The sequence below is a fragment of the Argentina anserina genome, chromosome 7 (assembly GCF_933775445.1).
Source record: "Argentina anserina chromosome 7, drPotAnse1.1, whole genome shotgun sequence".
Lineage (NCBI taxonomy): Eukaryota > Viridiplantae > Streptophyta > Magnoliopsida > Rosales > Rosaceae > Argentina > Argentina anserina.
Window position 1 is genome coordinate 3,315,049 of NC_065878.1, and position 21,457 is coordinate 3,336,505.

At 37.6% G+C, this 21,457-nt stretch overlaps 1 protein-coding gene across 1 annotated transcript; it reads left to right on the forward strand.

Moving 5' to 3' along the window:
* Positions 1–1,285: 1,285 nt before the first annotated feature.
* Positions 1,286–6,098, forward strand: LOC126801728 (hydroxyproline O-arabinosyltransferase RDN2). Its single transcript, XM_050529175.1, has 10 exons — positions 1,286–1,424; positions 2,001–2,573; positions 3,463–3,530; positions 3,615–3,816; positions 4,039–4,136; positions 4,234–4,303; positions 4,418–4,489; positions 4,736–4,849; positions 5,550–5,612; positions 5,777–6,098. The coding sequence occupies exons 2-9, from the start codon at positions 2,157–2,159 to the stop codon at positions 5,610–5,612; spliced, it is 1,104 nt and encodes a 367-aa protein (XP_050385132.1). The 5' UTR covers positions 1,286–1,424; positions 2,001–2,156; the 3' UTR covers positions 5,777–6,098.
* The last annotated feature ends 15,359 nt before the right edge of the window (positions 6,099–21,457 follow it).

The window sequence follows — 21,457 nt, forward strand, 5'->3', positions numbered from 1 at the left end:
AGGTTGTGAACCTTATGTCACTGGAAAGACACGGGTGTCTACTTTTCAGAACATTTTACGGTTCGCTAATACCTATTTTGACGAAGAAGTTATGGCCGTTTAAGTGAGTGAAGGTCATTCTACCCGAGAATCTGATTTTTATTGCAAACTCTTGTTTTGAGTTGTTATGCAATCTTGTTTCCTAAGATCTAAGTTTGGCTAAGTATAGCATGGATGATCTAAGGATGTGTGGCTAGATTAATGGTTAATTATTAGCCCAAGACTACGTTTGAGAAACATGTAATGAACGTTGTATACGTTGTTCTTTGTACTCCATGATTATGGCACTAATCAGGGGGAGTTATTTCGTAGACTTCAGGGGGAGTCTAGCTCACATAATGCTATCAAATGTAGACGGTGCGTTGTGCTCTTTTTCCCTTCGATCAAGCTTTTGTTTTTACCCAAGAGGTTTTTATTTTGCTTGACAAGGTTTTTACCGAGGCAACGATGTGTGCACCATGCAACCTAGGCATGCGACACAAGGGGGAGTGTTCCGGGAGAATTACTATTCTACCCTTATGTGTGTCTTAGCCTAATAGGTTTCCTGTTAGGAGATAGATTAGCATCTCCGTAATAGATTAGGACTCCGAATCCTACGGGATTGTGGTTTTGTAATGCCTATATATAGGCCCCATATCATTCAATAATACACAATTATTTCATCCTGAAACAAATATATCATTTTACTCCTTAACCCCTTATTGATATTTATACTATTGATTGTATGTTGGAAGATTTGAGTTTAACTTATTCGAGTTTTACTATATAACAGAAGTTAATATACATATATATATTTTTTGAAAGGGAAGTTATTATATATCTTACCTTGGTCGATACTGATTTCCTTACTTTTTTTTGTTCCAGGTTTTAATAGCAGGCTTAGCTTTAGGTTTGTCTTTAGCTTTGCTTTAGCCTCCACTCTCCCACATATTAAGGCTTTTAATGGAAACTTGACAGAGAACAATGGAATTTATTCAAGATCTTTTCATCTGAAGAACAAAAAAGGAAACATGTAAAAAGAAAGGAAATTAATCAGAATAGAGATTTAGGCCCTCAAGAATCAAGAGTATGGTAGCTTCGTCCCTAAAGCACTCAGTCAGAGACTTCAGCGCAGTGCGTAGACCAATATAAGACATAATTGGAAGCACAACACAACAACACACCACTTCGTGCAAATCAAAACAAACACATCACATTTCTTTATTGTCTGATCCGGAAACCTATTGCATCTCTCTCTCTCTCTCTCTCTCTCTCTCTCTCTCTCTCTCCTCACGTCGGTCAAGGTCTTCTCCCAAAGCCCATTCTCATTTGCTCATCAACTCAGTCTCGCCTCTTGCATTTGGTCTTTTCTGGGTTTCTCTCACTTGGGTTTTTCTTTCTTAAAGGTATGAACTTTGTGGTAGGCTTTCTTGAATGTTGATTTCAAGCACATTTGAATATCTGTGTTTCTTGTTTTGACATATCAAGAGTATTGATTGACTTTTCTTGTAATATGATTTTTGCTACAGTCTTGTGTTTTGATCTGTGATTATGAATATTCTTTTCTTGATCTTCTGGTTAACGTGATCTTCTGGTAAACGTGTATTGGATGCTATGGAATGGTGAAAAGGAGGAATTGACATTCTTTATTTGAGTTTACTGAATAAGTTTGAGTGTTGCGGTCAATACTTTTTCGAAATTTGATTCAGAAGTGTACACATAATGTAAACATTACATCTATGTAAGATACAATTAGCTTGTTAGTGCTTACACTTGGTTGCAATCTGCTGAAGAGTTGTCTTCAAGTTGTAAGCTAAACATGCTCAATGTCAATTGTGGTTCTATCATGCACCCGCACCCAATTAGAAATGAACTGCCATGGCTTGGGAGTGTATGTGTTATTTTAGTTCTATTGTTTATGTGGGATAGATTCATTCATTGGAATTTTTGTTGTTGTACTTATCGGAGCCTGCATATTGTAGGGAACTCCAAGAACTTCTCTGGAAGTTGTACAAGAGAAGGAAAGGTTTTATGCTGCTGCTACATTGTGTTGTGAACAGCTGAATGAGAAGTCTTTAAATATTCTTTCCAGCTGTTATAGAATAGAAAGCTTTGATTTCATTCATTTCTGTTAAACAATGATTGGGAGGAAGAATATGGGGCGTGCTTCACCATTACTCTTAGTTCTTTTGGCTCTTGGGTTTTTCTTTGCCACTTACAATCTTCTGACAATGATACTCCACTATAGACCTGCTGGGAAGTGGGTAGGTGATAACAACAATGATCTTTTGCTGGCTGACCCCCTTGTTGAGATGCCTGAGAATGTGAAATTCAAAAGTTCCAAATCGCCATTTCATGTTGCCTTGACAGCAACCGATGCTCCTTACAGCAAATGGCAGTGTCGAATTATGTACTATTGGTATAAGAAGATGAAGGACATGCCTGGATCAGAAATGGGAGGATTTACTCGGATTTTGCATTCTGGAACTGCTGACAACTTGATGGATGAAATTCCCACTATGGTGGTTGATCCTCTGCCTGCTGGTCTTGATCGGGTTAGGTTTCTTGGTCTGTTATTCATGAGTTACTTAAAATTCGTTGCGTCTTTTTATATTTCATTGATTAATTAATTCTTCCTCTCTTCTTCTACGTTTTTGTTAGGATTTCTTTTTTCTCCTTGGTTTAGGTTCATTGCGCCAATTGTGTGCTATTGACTATGTGAATCCTTCATGTACTAGTCAAACTACAGGGTCTAGGTAATATTAGAGCTGTAAATTAAAGAAGAAGGTGAAAATTTTAAATAAAGATGTTAAGTGTGATGTCAAGATTGAATGAAAAGCAATTGATCCCTTAGACAAGATTAACAAGTATTTAGATTTGCAGGATTGAAACTGATGCATGTTATGCAGTATTGGGTTGGCATGGGAATCTAATGAATAAAACTTTGAGACCAAGTACTAGCTCGTTAGCATAAAGTTTCTTTTTTGCTTAATTTTTTGAAGTATATTCCGACACCCAACTATTCTAGATATTCTTCCTAATAATCACATACAAGTTCTTTTCTTTTGGACTGTACAAATGGGGGTAACTGTATATTTCTAAATGCTCAAAGGCCAGAGCTTGCCTGTCAATAGTTGAGGTTCAGTAATGGTGGTGTAAACTTTTTCTAGAGTCAGACGATATCTCTAGCATTCCCTGTTGCTGTATGACTCGTACATAATGTTATTGATTGCTCTCTACTGCTTTATATATCAGTCAAATCTGTTCAAGGGTAGGAAATTAGAAGCTTTTTCAATGGCATTTATTTAATTATTAAAGAATCTAATTTTGTAAATAATTTTTCGTTTTGATGATTTCAATCATTTCATTGATTTGTATTCATCTTTCATATTATGTCTATACCTGTTTTCTTTCCTGATGCGCAAAGTAAATTTTTATATACAGGGGTATATTGTCTTAAATAGACCGTGGGCTTTTGTGCAATGGCTGGAAAAGGCTACAATTGAGGAAGAGTGAGTTTCTGCATACTCAATAACTTTGAGCATTAACACCTCTTGCTTCAGTGTTAAAACCTTTCAGTTCTTGTGTTGTTCCAGATATGTGTTGATGGCAGAGCCTGATCATATATTTATACGACCTCTTCCTAATCTGGCGCATGGAGGATATCCTGCTGCCTTCCCTTTTTTCTACATCAAACCTACACAGAATGAGAAGATCATAAGAAAGTTTTACCCCGAAGATAATGGCCCAGTAACAAATATTGATCCAATTGGAAATTCTCCAGTAATCATTAAGAAGGTAGTTCTTTTGGCTTTATCTTGTTTATGTGATGGCACTTTGTATCTTTACTGTTGATGATTTTTTCTTTTTTTTTTATCTTAGTATTCCCAGTTTTTTGTGCTCGTCCTCTGCATTGGTTGCCATTGTCATTGTACAGGACTTCTCAGTGATTCTCATTGATTTGTATGTAGACTATTTTACTCCGTTGGAAATGATTAACAAATAGATATAATCTCTCAGGATTTGCTGGAAAAGATTGCTCCGACATGGGTGAATATGTCTTTGAGCATGAAAGAAGACACAGAGACTGATAAAGCTTTTGGATGGGTGCTGGAGATGTAAGTTTCTGTGACTATATTTTCACCCAATTAACTTCTAGCACATAGAGGTATCAACGTTGACTTATCTTTCTGCTTCTGATTCCTATGAGCTAAGGTATGCTTATGCCGTAGCATCTGCGTTGCACGGTGTGCAGCATGTTCTTCGGAAGGACTTTATGCTGCAGGTTTGGTGTCTGACTCTGAAAAGCTCTTATTGATTTTGATGTTCATATGTGTTTTTATGTTCAATATACTGCAGTTTTGAACTTAATTGATATTCTATTATATTTGATTTTCAGCCTCCTTGGGATGTGGAAATTGGTAAAAAGTTTATTATTCATTATACTTATGGATGTGACTACAACTTAAAGGTATGAATTGTCATCATCCTTATTTGGCTGTTTTTTCTTCTTCTTTTTTATAATTCAGTGATTTATGTGTTGTATTTGAAAACCACATATGGTTTTAAATTACTCTTGACAAAATCCACCTTCATCCTTTCTCCTTGTCATTAAACTGCTCGACTTTTCAGCCAAATTATTTTCATCTCTTGAGATTCAGATCACCCTATATTACTCTATTACTGCTACTTCAAATTGAACTTTCTGACTCTTTAGGGTGAGCTCACATATGGTAAAATTGGGGAGTGGAGATTTGATAAGAGATCATTTCTACGTGGGCCTCCACCAAGAAATCTTCCTTTACCCCCTCCTGGGGTTCCAGAGAGTGTGGTATGTCAAAGACATGTTATAATTACATTTGCATTGTCAGTTTTTGCATACTCTCAATGTGAATTTAAACAATGTCTGCATTCTATTGGTTTTTTATTTTTATTTGTGATGATCTGAAATATCATTGCTCTTGGTTGCCCTAGTATTCACACTTAAATGCTCATACTGCCTATGTGATTTCTTGTTGTTATAGCTCTGAGTAGCTCAAGTAGAAGAAAGTTAGTAAAAGTTTCTTCCCCGGAATGTTGGATGCTATAGTTTTCCCTCTATTTTAGTTTCCTTGTGTGTGGGTGGTGGGCTGGTACCTTGTATGTATTTACGGCTAACATCGCTGGTTGAGAAAAATGAGTTCTAAGGATAAATTCACGGTTGTTACATGTAGTATCCACTGAAAAGTAATGGGGTTACCTAAGCTAGAGGGAATGACGATTTATCTTGTATGAGGCTGGGAGTTATATAAATTATGCTTTCCAGTTCCAACATAAAATCTAAGATCTTTGGCTTACCGAATTTGGATTCTGTTTGTTGGATCAATGTTAGAAATGTGGACAGTCTAGTCACGCTGGACAGCATTTCTTAATTGCACGTGTAGTTTCAAATATTCACTAATTAATGTCTTTTCAAATGTTCGTGTCGTTTAGTTTTGATAATGACAATTGCTAACTATCTCTGAATTTAACCAAGCTCATTTTGATTGCAGGCCACTCTTGTAAAGATGGTGAATGAAGCTACTGCTAACATTCCTAATTGGGACACTCAATAGGTATCTGCTGCGTTCAAGATATAAATGCCATTATATAGAAGAAAAGTTATGATTTATAGTTTAGCCTCTCAGGAATAGATGCACACAAATCTTAGATCTCAAATGGATTACCTAATGTTCTTATTTGTTGAATAAAGTTCTTTTGGTTATCTCTTGGATTTCAGGGGAAGTCGGTGCATATGCAAGTTTTGCAATTTCGATTACGGAATTGATTATATCAAACCCTGCAGTTTGGATCATTGTGTATCCCAAAAGCATATATAGAGGCTCTATATATTAGAGCATACATTTCAGGGTCAATTGTATTAAATTCCGGAAGCATTTGAATATTGCACCTACAGAAAGGAAGGCATAGATCTGTGTTCAACTATTACAATCTTCAAGGTTAGAAACCAAGCAGGTCACCCAGTGTGACTACCTAGTAAAGAGTGAGACTCTGAGACTTGCTGTTGCTTAAAAGATTATTGGTGAGAAAAATTTGCACCACTAGACATGCGGGAGTGGTAGATTAGAACGTGCTAACACGCGCTCGACAGAACAAGAAAAAAAAACATTTCTCTAGATCTCATCTGGGCTATGCACCAGCGCCGGTGCCGGCCTAGGGCCTAGCCGATGTATGTGGTGTGCGGCCAGACGAGAGGTTGTTACTCTAGCTCGGCAGAAGGAATCTGATCATAGTTTAGGGTTGTCTCTCTTTGTTTTGTTGGTTTTGTTGCATCTGTGGTAGACCTCGTGAGATGTTAGTTGTTTGGGCCGGAGGTCGGGTGGTTATCTGCGACATGATCGTGGTTGGGCTGATGTCAGTGATTCAACTTTGGGTGCTGGCGGGTCTGCTGCAATGGGGTTTTGCCAGATCCAAATTTGGATTGTGTTAGTGGTTCTGGTAATGTAAGGGTTGGCAATGGGCTGGGCCGGGCCATTAGCAATTTTTTTAGGGTCAAGCCGGGTCGGGCTTTCCAATAAAATTAAGACCCATGGGCTTGGGTCTTACGAGCTTTTATGGGTCAGACCGGGACCGTTATATTTATGTGTGAGACCGATCACAGCAACACAATGAGGTATTCGTTGGTGGTGCGGTGATCCTAACGTTGAACTGTACACCAAATTTCGTCCAAGGCTGGTTTTCGAGTTGCTTAATTGCTTGTAGTGCATCGATCTCGTTGCAACAACATGGCAAGGTGGAGACAGTAGCTTTCAGGGATGTTATGGCTCAACGGGCCTAGGTTACTTTTGTTTGGGCCGGAGGAATAAAGGCTTACAATACTTTGCCCTTGAGCTTATGCCTCATGTGTTTGAGGGCCTGGATGAGCGCTTGGGCAATTGGCTTAATGAGGAAGCTATCTTTTTTTTATATAGCTTTTTATATCATTTTAAGATATCCCGAGCTTCATTTTCACGAGCCCATATCACCATGTGGTGCATGTTATCTATGTGGATTATACTAGCTACGTCTAGATCGGTAAGACTGTTCCTTATACCGATGTCACTTTATTCCAATTGTCTCCGAATTTTGGACATCCATTACTAAAATAACCCAACAATTATCACAGTGTACTTTCATGTGAGCTTGTGTGTATGCCCGCATAAAGTGCTATTGAGCACTTACCAATTGGATTATGGGTGCTCACACATGTGTGTGTGCTCATAAACACACATTTTCCACGGTTTAGTTCTTAGTTACAATTTTCGATCCTCTCTCGTCAGCCACAACTTTTACATGGCTTAGGTTACATAACAGATTGTATGGTGTTGTTTTGAGGGAGCTCTTCCTCTCGGTAGTAGATTTCTATATAATCTACGTTTTGGGACTAGTTTGTCATCAGTTGCTCAGGCATCATCGCTTTGATTTTGTACTCCTCTCTATCCTACTGTTGATTACGGTGTCGAAGATGGCGATGTTAGCAGACATTGGCCGGTGGTGTGTGTGATAACTTTGTTGTATTTATGCTTCTGATTGTGGGTCTTCGGCCCATAATTTAGTGAAAAATTAGTCTCTTCTCACTCTTTCTAGCTTGATCGAGTTGGAGACTGGTTTGTATTTGTATCATATTGGCCTAGCAGTTTGCAAGCTGTGTAATTGAGATTGTACCTTGATTAATGAATTATTCATTTCTCTAAAAAAACAATTACCGATGTTGGTGTCACATGTTATAAAGTAGACTAACAAAGTGAATACAACTAAACTCTTCTTTAGGAAAGCACTCATATACCACAAGAGAAAACCATCAACTAAGCCATCTGGGAAACATGGTAATTTTCTCAAAAAATGGAAAATAGTATCTCTCATAAGAACAATAGCAACTAACACACAAGGAGCCAGAATAAGATCATTTCAAAGTAAAAAGTTGGCGTGTAGGTATGAGATTAGTATTTTTACATAAATGTGGTAGTGTGTAATAAGAGATTAGATCGAAATGCTCTGATTTAGCAAATAATGAATTCTATACTTCGTATTGTACCGTTCACACTCATTTTAGTATATTGTCATGAAATTTTTACAACTGCTTTTCTGATGGAGAATGTTTTTTAATACACACCTTCTTTATCTTAATACACATCAACTTCTTAATATACTACCAATCTCAAATTTCATGTCAATTCTTCTCTAAATGCACACCCCAATATACCAAAATTACCCTTTATCTATATATCATGAAATATTTTATTATTTAGTATAATACTATAATCATAATTTAACTAACATAAATCTTTTTCAAATCTTTTTCACGTTTTTTGTTACAAATGTTTGATCATATAAGAACTTATTATTCAGTAGTGAAATCTTTTAACCTAACATCTCTACTCAACTATGTCATCTGTATCAAAAATAAATTTACGATGTCATAAATCAGTTTGAAGATAGAACACATATCTCAACAGAAGGATTCATAAGTTCCTTCATATAATTATCTTAATAGGCAAAACTCAATTCATGACTTATATATGGAGAAAAGATAGTATAGAACGAACTCAACAAAGACGTCTAAGTAAATTAAGTTTTTATTTTTCATTTCCTCTTTTTTCTTTTTCAATTTTAATATATTTATTATGGTCATTTAACCTACTTAAATTAGATTATGTGAAAATTTAAAAGCAGTGTGTATTAAGAGATATGAGGTGTGTATTTAAAACCTCTCATTATGAGGACTTTCAACTAACGACTTGTAAAACCCACTTTTCAATTACATTACAGCAAATCAACACATATATGTCCTAAGTGTGACGATCATCAAGATACCGACCTATATCAATCCGGCCAAGAACGAGCCAAATATCTCAAACACATAAAGGGCATGTTTACTTGATGGGAATGAAATTAAAAAAATGAGGGAATGATTCCCTTATTAGAGTAATCTTGCGTTTACTTACACATAATGGAATTACACATAAGTGTGAGTCTCATCTCTTAATTAGGAATTGAATCTTTAATAACCCGCAGATCAAGAGAGTTGAGGAGGAAACAAGATTTCTTCCAATAACATTCTATATTTTAGTAGTTATTTAATTTTGATAACATATTTTGAAAGATGCTGCTAATTTCAATATTATTATTATTTTTTACTTCTAACTTTTCTTTTAGAATGACCAACATTTTTTGTATTTCCAAAAAAATTTGACAAATTTTGGTACACAAAGTAGATGAAAGAAAGCTACTGTTAATATACACAACCACCAATGTAACCGCTATATTAATATGTAACCTCATGATTATAAAGAATGAAAATAGTACCGCTTGACTTGTTAGTTTTACTTAACTTCTCAACTAAAGCTACAATACGACAAATTAGAGAAAACCGTATATATCAACATATAAGATAGTTTACAATGGGACTGGCTTAAATGTGTAACTACATTTTAGGGTTATTTTACCAAAATTAATCATATTTATAATTATATATGGTAAGTAAACAACTTAATGGAAATAAAAATCTCCATACTGGTTGCATTCCGTCTCTCATTCCTTTAGTCTCTTATTTTAGATGAAATTCATTCCACAAGAAAACATGCCCTAACTATTCACGTTCAAAAACTCATTAACCAGGAATATGTACGATTTTAATGTTATGAAGAAACGTGCTTAAGGGTGGCCTTTGGAGAAATCCCAAATTGATATTTTATTGAATATAATAGGTTATCCTTTAAATAGGAGAATACATAATTTCGTAGTCCTATCTTTCAAATGTGAGATCCTATTCATATATAAAATATTAGAATATGACTAAGTACTTTAGTTTAACTCCTACGAAGACTAAGCACACATATGAAGAATCAATTCTTCACAACACTCCCCTTTGTGTATGTCAGTGTAGGGTATGGTGTTTTCATGTTGCCTCACTAAAAGCTTAGCATGTAAATAAAAACCATCATGGGAAAAACAAGTCTTCAGAACAGGATGAGTCCTAACTGGTCAAGCATTTTAGTTCTTCACAAGAATCTTATCTTGCTTTTCAATGACGGATAGTGCAGAAATCAGTTCATGAAACCCTATGATTTTACCCTTTTTTTTGCAACTACTAAGTTAGACACAGGGAAGGTAGACAATGTTTTCCCAACTAACATAGCATCAATGATTTCCTTCTAACAGAATTCCAAGAGAGATTTGATGTGGAGTGCTTCAGAGTTAAAACCCTAAGACTGAGGCATAGTCGCAGAACCGGAGTTGCTACCACTTTATCTCCAGGTCCGGAACATTCCTTGAGATCTACCCATAGTTTCCTAGGGTCATTCTCATTGAGATACTTGGACTGATGTGATTCGTCCATATGACGTATCATGATAATGATATCCTTGGACTTTCTTGCCTTATCAACATCAATAGCGGCTTGATCATTTGGCCTTGGAACGGGAGCTATCACTGCCTCAAAGGCAGGAGCAGTATTGGGAGATGCTGCTATAGATGCACTAGGTGCAGAAACTCCATGTGCTAAAGGTTGGGCTAGGATTGCAAATATGATTCCAAGGGCCTTCAAGTGGTATTTCTAGCCCACTTGTGATATCCAATACCAGTTGCATCCAAAGGTCCAAATTCCAACTTGTTTAAGCTACTCATCTGAAAAAGAACAAAGGGATTTGAGGATAAGTTTATGAGCGTCATGCTACCAAGAAACTATCCAATGTATTTTTTTTCTTCAGATTTCAAAAAATCAGTCACAATCTCTCACACATACCAGAAGACTTTGAGCTTATAGTGATGACACAAAAATCAAAGACTCAAGCATCGATTTCTAATTCCAACATATAATGCAAACATATACATATATCAAAATTGAAATAGCTTAATCTAGGAAAGCGACAACTTTTATAAAAGCTTGCTTTAGATTGCGAGTTTCGACGATCAAGTTGTGTTGATAGAGCATATCACGAGCAGCGGAGCTGAAGCATTGTTGCAGTAGTACGAGCGGCGGAAGCTATTTTGCCCGAAATTAGAAAACTCTAAACCTAGATGGTTTTGGCGTTTTCGAGAGGACTAGAGGTTTCTAGAGATGCACAAACCCTCTAGGCAGTAGTAGGATGTCGATGCAGTGCAACAACAAAAGTGAAGGACCAATAGAGGCGCTGACGCAGCAGCAGGATGTCTTAATTAGATTGTTCCCGTCAAGTCGTGCAGTAGGTCCAATAGAGGTCATTAGGGCTGGACTTGGCGGTTAGGGTGGCAGAGCCGTGCAAAGAGATGCCTAAATCGGTGGCGGCGGCACAACAAAACCTAGCTAGAAACCTTGCGGTTTTGATGTTAGGGGGCATAAGGAGGCCTTGGATTGTAGAGAAGCAAGACCGGCTCAATTTGAGCAGAAAAAACCAGCAGCAGTGCATGGCGGTGGCGACGAGGTAAGGGGAAAGCCAGCGGCAAATAAAACTTTTTGGCTGGTCTTTTCTCCCAAGTTCAAGGCTAGAGGCTTGTGCTTGATCATAACACTAAGAAACATGCTCAAGTGTGGCATTTTGAGGAATTTTGTTAAATAGAATAGGTGATTCTTTAAATTGAAGAATAGAAGAAGTCATAGTCTCATATTTTATATGTGAGATCCTATTCATATATAAAATATACTTAAAATATAATAAGTACTATAGTTTAACCCCTATGAAGACTAAGCACACCTATCAATTCTTCACACCATTCAAGACATTTTTCCTTTTAGTTCATAAATCTCATAAATGACACATAAATACGTAAACCTCTAACGATTGATTTTCTGATATGCAAAAAGGAAATAAAAGTCTTAAAAATATGGGCATGAGAAATAAATACAGCAGTTGAATACTAAAATATACTGGGGTTGTCTGAAATCTGCGGGCGAAATGACATCATTGACAACCACCTTTGTCCAACCATTTTGGTCCTATTTTGTCATTTTACAGCTGCCTTTTCTGTCCTTTTATATAACGTGAGCCCCACTTAAACAGGCGTGGATGACTTTAATTAGGATATGCTATGCCTGCAATCCAACCATGACATCGTTGGTGTCATCAAGACCGACCTACATCTTCTCTAGAAGATATTGGACACGTTTTCAATCAACTATGAGGTTCAAGCTCATACGTACCACACTCATGTAGAGGAAGGGAAGATCCGGACTTTTGCTGATTTAATGGCGCTCTGGGCAAAGAAAGAGACGTATTCTGAGATCCTCCTCAACAATAACAATAGACATGTTGGCACTAAAAAGATTGTACGCCATAGTCTAACTATGGAAAACCTCATAAGCAAAAGAATCAAGTGAGAAACACTCCATACTAGCAACAAAGCAACAATTCTCATGGTGGAAGGCAACAGGCCTGTTCTCAGCCCAAGTCCAACACTTGGACCCATGATGGTGGCGGCGCCGTACCCTCCGGGGGAGGCTGTCCCCGTTTGAAACCTCAAGGAGGCCGGGCGCCTCTTAATGCCTCTAATTCCGGTAATGGAAAGTCTTCATGCTTCAAATATGGCTCCTTCAAGCACTTTAATCGCAATTGTCGAGCTAGCAAGGAGATGATCAAGGCATACTCCGCCTACAAGAAGTTTATACAACCCGAATCGAACCATGTGGATGAACAAACCGAGATCGAGACTCACCAAATCTCCATAAACCCGAGCCCCTTGCTTCCAAAGCTAAAACTCCAGCCCCTACAATGGATACTCCCGACCTTGATTAGTCATGTTTAGCTTATTCTAACTTTAAGCTTTCAATTATTGTTATGGTCGACCGTTACTGTTATTTTCATTGACTTTGTATTAGTCTTTTGATTTTGGAATTAAATTCATTTGTGATGTATTAAAGACTGAAAATCAATAAAATTTCTCATTTTCTTGTTAACAAGTTGATCTCTTGAGAATTTTATTTACCTTACACTTAGCATGATGGTCAACATATACAATTAGAGGTGGCAAGTGGGTCGAAAAACCTGAGTCCGGCACGGCTCGAGCCCGTTATTATAATGGGCCGGGCTGGGCCAAGATATTTTAGTCCATTGGCCCAGCCAGACCTGAGCCCGTTTTTGGCCCGGCACTGCCCGGGCACGATAAATTCATGGGCCGGCCCGTTAAACACATAATTCATATTATTTATATAAATATTTAAAGAATTATAATAATGAGAATTGAATATTAGACCTTTTAAATATAAAGCTTTTGATTACTTCATTATTTTAATTACATTATGTCACAAATATCATCAAAATAGTGATAACAAATTAATAGTTTTGGCATATGTAACGTCCTAGAAATAAGATTATTAAATATGTTATAGCATTTTATTTATTTTACTATTCTAAATAGTTATATCAAACAAATATTCTAATTACATAATTTTTTTATGTTAATTGTGTCTTAGAAAGCTAATGGGCTGGGCCGGGCCGGGCCGCTTCTTGATGCGAACGCAAAGCAGAATGGCCGAAGTGGAAGAAAGCAATCCAAGTAGAACTTGATTGATTGAAGAAGAGAGAAGTCTTCGCAAAGGTTGAATTGACACTAAGAGATGTCAAACTTGTTTGACCTAAATGGGTCTTTGTTCCTAAGCGTAATGAGATGAATGAGGTCGTGCATTGTAAGGTAAAACTCGTGGTGCAAGGATTCTCACAACGTCTTAGCATTGACTATGAGGAGACTTATTCTCTCGTTATAAACATCTTCACCTTCCGCTACCTTATTAGTCTGGTAGTATCCGAAAGGCTAAACATGTAGTTTATGGATGTGGTCACAGCTTATCTCTATGAGGATCTTGAAGCATTGATATACATGAAAGTTGCAAAGGACTACCTTTACCTCCATCAAGTGCCTCCAAACCACGGAGTGCACATGCAGTCAGATTATGTCATTCGTTGTACATGTTAAAGCAATCTGGAAGACTGTGGTACAATTGGTTGCACAAATACTTGAAAGAGAGATTATAAGAATGATGAACTATGCCCATGCGTGTTCATATGAAAGACAAATTCCAAATTCGTCATCCTTGTAGTTTACGTTGATGATATGATAATTGGTACTGTTGATGAGATTGAATAAACCGTATCTTATTTGAAGTCGGAATTTGAAATGAAATACCTAGGGAGGACGAGATTTTGTCTCAGCCTTGAGCTTGTGCACAGGGCAGACGACATCTTAGTACATCAATCAAATTACACATAGAAAATGCTTCGACGTTTCAATATGGATCTTTGCAGTCCATTGTCTACTCCCATGGTCGTCTGAAGTCTAGATATCAAGAAAGATCCATTCTGTCCTAAAGAGGATGATGAAGAAGTTCTTGGTCCTGAAGTTCCATACCTTAGTGCAATTGGGGCACTATTGTATCTAGCTCAATGTACTAGAACAGACATATCTTTCGCAATGAACTTACTAGCAATATTTAGCTCCGCTCCTATGCTACGTCATTAGAATGGTATCAAGCATTTTTTTTGGTACTTGAAAGTTCCCTTGACATGGGCTTGTTTTATCCTTACAACATAGCGACCACAGTGTCAGTGCCGCCTCAAACCAGCGCCACCGGTAGCCACGGCGTGGCAGCCTCCCACGGTACCGAGAGCATGAACTGGTCCCCAAATGACATGTTAGTTAGTTATGCCGATGCATGGTACCTCTCTGACCCTCATAATGCTCATTCTAAAACTGGTTATGTGTTTACCATTGGGAATACATCGATATCTTGGATATCCACTAGTTGTGTTTATTGGTTCATTGATACAATTTGGAACCGTAGGATTCAATACACAAATCTGAGTTAAGAACAGAAAGTTAGTCTTTTAGGGTCCTAATCTTGTAAGTCTAGTAGGTTTATGAGTCCTAAACCTTGTTGTATCAACAACCCCTATTGATATAAATAGGATTGCAGGGGGTTTTAGGTCATGTGAGACAGAAAACCTAAAGAGAGCAAATGGTGATAGAGAGATAAGTGCTAGACAATGAGGGGTTAAGGTCTGCAATAAGTACGTGTACCTAAATTCTTCACTACTAGTAAATCTCTCAAGAGATACCACAATGGAGGTAGGCTTCGGCTTAACCACTATAAACTTTAGTGTGTTTCAGTTTACTTTTCTTTGCTTATATCACGAGTAACTATTAAGATCTAAAGACGCTTATCATAACATGTGGTATCAAGAGCTGGTTTATTTTGCGATGTCGATGAGCAAAGGAATGGCTGAGGCAGGAGAGGTGAGAGCGTCCATACAACTATTTAATGGCAAGGACAACTTCACATTTTGGCAGAGAAAGATGAGGAATGTCCTGATTCAACATAAATTTGATGTAGCTCTTGAAGAATCAAAGCCTACAACAATGTCTGATGTAGATTGAGTGGAAAAGTGTAAGATAACAAAGAGCTACATTGAGTTGCATCTTGCTGATAATGTTGTGCTTCAAATCGGAGAGGAGTTGACAGTAAAGCAGGCATAAGACAAGCTGCAAAGCGTTTATATGGGTACAACCATCAGCAACAAGTTACTCTTGAAGGAACATCTCTTTGGCCTCAAGATGGAGGAAGATGATGATTTTACTGATCATATATCCAAGTTTCAGAATTGCATAATTAACTTGGAGAAAGTTATGGCAAAGATGGGAGATAAGGACTCGGCTATGATGCTTCTACAGTCTTTGCCATCATCATTCATACACTTGAAGACCACCATAATATTCAACAAAGAGACCATCACACTTGCAGGAGTGTGTGAGAACCTGGAACAATATATCAGGATGCAAAGGGAAGAAGTTAATTCCCAATCACGAGGACTGAGTGTCATAGGGAAGGAGAGAGGAATGTCTAAGAGTAAAGGTGATTGATTTGAAGAAAAGAGCAGGTCTAAATCCAAGGGAAAAGGAAAAGAAAATAAGAAGGATGGTTGCTTTGTATGTGGTTCACCAGATCATTGGAAAATAAATTACAAACAATGGAAGGAGAAGAAAGCGTAGATGCTTGGAGGAAGCTCCCAATCAGCCAATGTCGTTATTGGGAATGATAGCGATGATGGAGAACTCCTTGCAATCTCAACCAGCTTTGGCGCGCCTAGACATTGGACCTTGGACACAACCTGTACATTCCATATGTGTGCACACAGAGATTGGTTTGACACATATGAAGAGAGGGACACCATATCAGTTTTGATGAGGAATGATCACCAAGTAGAATCATGGGAATCATCACAGTAAAGATCTCAATGTATGATGGCATTGTCAGAACATTGGGAAAGGTCAGACACATTCCACATTTGAGCAGAAATATGATTTCTCTAAGTCTATTGGATAGGGAAGGATTGTGCCATAAAGGTCACAATGGAGTGCTCAAAGCTGGAAATGGTCAAATGGTCTACATGAAAGGTGTGTTGCTTGTATAAACTCACACATTCTACAGTAGTAGGTGGAGGATCAATTTGTACGAAAGAAGACAAGACTGAGTTCTGACACAGATGGTTAGGGCACTGAGTCAAAGGGGGCTGCAAGAATTACACAAGCAAGATAAGCTAGAAGGCGTAACGAGTTGCAGCCTTGACTTTTGCAAGTATTGCAAACTTGAGAAACAAACCAAGGTATCATTTAAAGTGAGCAGCAATGAGAACAAATCCAAATGAGTATTAGACTATATTCACACATATGTTTGGGGGCTTGCATTAACAAAATCGTTGGGTAAGGCCAGATACTTTGTCTCTTTCATAGATGATTTTCAAGAAAGGTTTGGGTTTACTTTATGAAGACAAAAGATGAGGTCTTTCCAAAGTTCAAGGAGTGGAAGGCTGAAGTCGAGAACCAAATAGGCAGGAAAATCAAAGTGTTGAGAAGCGACAATGGAGGTGAATATATAAGCAATCAGTTGTTATAATTCTGCAAGGATGAAGGCATTACAAGATACTTTACTGTTAAGAAAACTTCCCAGCAAAACGGTGTTGCAGATAGGATGAACAGAACTCTCTTGGAGGGAGAAAGAAGCATGAGGCTTCATGCAGGGTTGCCTAGAGAGTTTTGGGTAGAATCGTTTAATCATGCTTGTTACTTGATTAATCGATCACCTTCAAAGGCTATTAATTTCAAGTGTGCAGAGGAGGTATGGTTTGGAAAACCAGTTTTCCAACTTGAAAGTGTTTGGATGCAGCGCCTATGCGCATATTCCCAAGGATGAAAGAACCAAGCTGAAACCAAAGTCACTTGAATGTGTGTTTATGGTTTTCAGGGAGGAGTAAAAGGTTATAAGTTTTGGATATTATCAACGAGAAAATAGTGCTCAACAAGGACGTTATTTTTGTTGAGAAGACTATGCTGTTGAATGTAGAAGCTAATGGCAAGGAGATGATGACAGTTGCTGAAAAAGATGAAGAAGCAATGAAGATATCATTAGCTAAATGATTAGTTGAAGATTCTCAAGCTCAGGTGGAGCAAGTTGAGCAAGTAGGAAATGATCAAGTAGTTATTGAGGAACAAGAGCAGTAACAACAGTCACCAGTTAAGGCTCAGGTGGAGCAGTCCCCATGTAGGGGTCAAAATACCTAAGCCAATAAAGAGAGTCATAGCACTTGACAAACCAAAGAGGAATTTAAAGAAGGTATATTGGTACGGATTTGAACCAGAAGAAGATGTGAGTCATGCTCTGACCATAAGTCAAGAAGATCCAACTACTTATCAAGAAGCTATAGAAAGCGAAAAAAGGGAAGGTTGGATTGGTGCTATGGCATAAGAGATGGAATATTTGCATAAGAATTATGTGTGGGTGCTAGTTCCTAGATCCAAAGAAAGAAAACTTATTGGCTGCAAATGGGTGTTTAGGAAGAAAGAAGGAATACATGATGATGCCATAAAGTACAAAGCACGTCTGGTGGCAAAAGGGTATTCACATAAAGAGGGAGTGGACTATGACGCGATTTTCTCTTCGGTCACCAAACACACTTCAATACGGTTGTTGTTGTCTATAGCAGCTCAGTATGATTTGGAGATTGAGCAGATTGATGTTAAAACTGCGTTTTAATTCATGGGGACCTCGAAGAAGATATTTATATGTCGCAGTCGAAGGGTTTTGTTGAACATGAAAAGAGAATCTGGTTTGTCGACTAAAGAGGTCTCTATATGGACTCAAGCAATCGCCAAGGTAGGGCACAAGCATTTCGACACATACATGCTGAAGATAGGCTACACAAGGTGTCAATATGACTATTGCGCTTACTACCATGTATTCGAAGATAGGCTACACAAGGTGTCAATATGACTGCTGCAAGGATATGTTGAAAATTCAGAAACTTAAGGATAAGTTGAGGACTGAATTCGACATGAAGGATCTAGGAGCTACACATAAGATCCTTGGAATTGAAATAAGAAATGATAGAAACACGAGTGAAATATGGCTGTCACAAGAGAAGTACATTATGAAGGTACTTGAACGTTTCAACATGGATGAAGCTAAGGTTGTTTCTACCCCATTAGCTGCGCACTTTCGGCTGAGTGCAGAGCATAGGCTATCAAATCATAAGGAGATTGATGCAATGGAGAGTGTTCCATATGCTAGTGTAGTAGGGTGTCTCATGAATGCAATGATATGTGCAAGACCAGATTTAGCTCAAGCGTTGAGTGTTGTCTCTAAGTACATGTCAAATCCGGGTAAGCGCCATTGGGAAGCAGTGAAGTGGATTCTTAGGTACTTAAAGAAAACTAGGCAGTTTGGATCAAGTTTGAAAGAAAACAGGAAGAAACATGCATTGATGGTTTTGTTGACTCTGATTTTGCAAGAGACTCAGATAGAAGAAAGTCAACAACATGTTATGTTTTCACTTGTGGTGGAGGGCATGTGAGCTGGAAAGCAAATCTTCAAGAGGCTATAGCTCTATCTACTACTGAAGCAGAATATATGGTAGTGACATAAGCTTCTAAGGAAACTATTTGGTTGAATGGGCTGGCTGGTTAGTTTCGTATTCACCAGGAAGGTGTGGTAGTGAAGTGTAACAACCAAAGTGCCATACATTTGGCAAAGAATCAAGTGTTTCATGCAAGGACAAAGCACATTGATGTTCGCTATCACCAGATCAGAGATTGGATAGAAGCTGGATATATTATTGTAGAGAAAGGTTTACACAAATGACAATGCAGCAAATTGTCTCACCAAGCCAGTTTTCTGTGGAGAAGTTCAAGCACTACTTGAACTTGCTCAGTGTCACAAACTGTTGAGTTGTGGTGGAGCACCTCCTCACTTGAGGTGCGATGAGGCAAGAGGAGTACTGCCAAGGTGAAGTTCTTGGAGGTTTGTCAGGGTTACTTCAAGAGATACAAGACATCTTGAAGGTTGCAACAGGTTTTTGGTATCAACTCACCAAGGTAGATATTATTGTTCTTATTGGTTCATTGATACAATTTAGAACCATAGGATTCAGTAGACAAATCTGAGTTAAGAACATAAAGTTAGTCTTTTAGTGTTCTATTAGGATTTGTAAGTCTAGTAGGTTTAGGAGTCATAAACCAAGTCGTATCAGCATCCCCTATTGATATAAATAGGGCTGCATGGGGTTTTAGGTCGTGTGAGACAGAAAACCTACAGAGAGCAAATGGTGATTAGAGAGATGTGAGCTAGATAAGGAGGGGTTAAAGTCTGCAATAGGTACTTATACCTAAATTCTTTAGTACTAGTAAATCTCTCAAGAGAGATCACAATGGAGGTTGGCTTCGGCTAAACCACTATAAACTTTGGTGTGTTTCTGTTTACTTTTCTTTGTTTATATCGCGAGTAACTTTAAGGTCTAAAGGCGCTTATCACAACACCACTAAGCAATATCTTGTTGCTACTTCTTTGAATCACGCGGAGATCATTACTCTCCATGAAGCAGTTAAAGAATGTGTTTGGCTACGGTCACTTGTTCGTCATATTCGTGATTCTTGTGGATTAGTCTCTATAATTGATCAACCTACGTGCATTTATGAAGATAATACTGCTTGCATAGAGCATACTAAGTTAGATTTCATCAAGGGAGACAACACCAAGCATATCTCGCATAAGTTCTTCTACAATGTTTAACAGTAGAAGTTCTTGAATGTTCAGATTAATCAAGTAAGTTTAGAAACCAATGTTGTGGATTTGTTCACTAAATCTTTGCATAAATTTACTTTTTGTGAAACATATGAAGAGCATTGGCATGCGTCATTATCAGAACTTTAGAGCTTAGTAGGCTTCAAGAGGAGTCTACATCACATGTTAAGATCATTAGTAATTGGTGTGTTGTGCTATTTTTCCTTTCGTTCAAGCTTTTGTTTTATCCAAGAGGTTTTTGTTTTGCTTGACAAGGTTTTGACCGAGGCAACGTTCTGCGCCGTACAACCTAGGGATGCGACACAAGGAGGAGTGTTCCGGGAGAATTATTATTCTACCCTGGTGTGTATCTTAGCCTTATTAGGTTTCTTATGAGATTGTGGTTATGTAATGTCTATATATAGGCCCCCATATCATTCAATAAACTTATGGTTATTGAAAGGAGCACTTTGTGCAACGTTCTTAACATGTTTTTACCTCAAGTTTGACTTTGCTTAGCTCTTATTGTTGTAGTATTGAGTCATTTAATCGAGTTAGGAGTCTATTGTGGTGTTGGTTGTATTTTGGTTCTAAAACAGGTTGAAAACACATAAATTGTCGAGATTCCTATTTAGAGTATGATTCCTTGTGTAACTAGGAAGCCTAGTTAAATTAGGAGTCTTCATTAATCGGCATTTCTATAACATTTGTGATATATGGAGAATCTTACTTGCATTAGGAATCCTTTTTAGACTAGGAAACGTACCATTTGGGAAAATCCTACTTGAACTGAAACTCTTATTCCGTAACTTTCCTAATTGTACTTTCCTACTCCGTAACTTACTTGTCTTTATTCTTGTCTTTTACTATTTTCAGATTTTAAAGATGAGATTTGTGTAGCTAGAATGATGAAAAAAATAGAGAAAAAGAAGCAAAAGAGGAAAATAAAGAAAAAATGAAACACCTAAAATGGAGAAAAAAGAATTTATCAAAGGAATAAAAAGGAAGAAAAAGAGAAGCATAAAAATGAAGAGAATAAAAAGAGATAATGTAAGAGAAAAAGAATGAGACACCTAAAAAGGAGAAAACAAATGAATTTATCAAAGGAGATTGCACCCACTAATGACAAAAATAAGTGAGAAATTGAGGAGAAAAAGTTCGAGCTATAATATTCAAGGAGCCAAAACTCTTCTATAAATAGCACATCATTCACAAAGAAAAATGATCACTTCTCCTTAGCATTCAAGAGTTGAAACTCTACCAAAACACCACCATAAACTTCCCTCACAAATCAGCCAAGCCGTCCACCCCAAAACCATCATCATTTCTACCGAGTTTTACTTATTGCAGGCAATGGTCTAAATATCGCTTATCGGTATTGTATCGGTATCGTATTGGTCG

Excerpts from the sequence above, each read along its gene's own strand:
- LOC126801728 (XM_050529175.1), top strand. The coding sequence starts at position 2,157 with ATGATTGGGAGGAAGAATATGGGGCGTGCTTCACCATTACTCTTAGTT. Across the intron at positions 4,304-4,417 it reads GGAAGGACTTTATGCTGCAG|CCTCCTTGGGATGTGGAAAT; the intron begins GTTTGGTGTCTG and ends TTTGATTTTCAG. Across the intron at positions 4,490-4,735 it reads GATGTGACTACAACTTAAAG|GGTGAGCTCACATATGGTAA; the intron begins GTATGAATTGTC and ends CTGACTCTTTAG.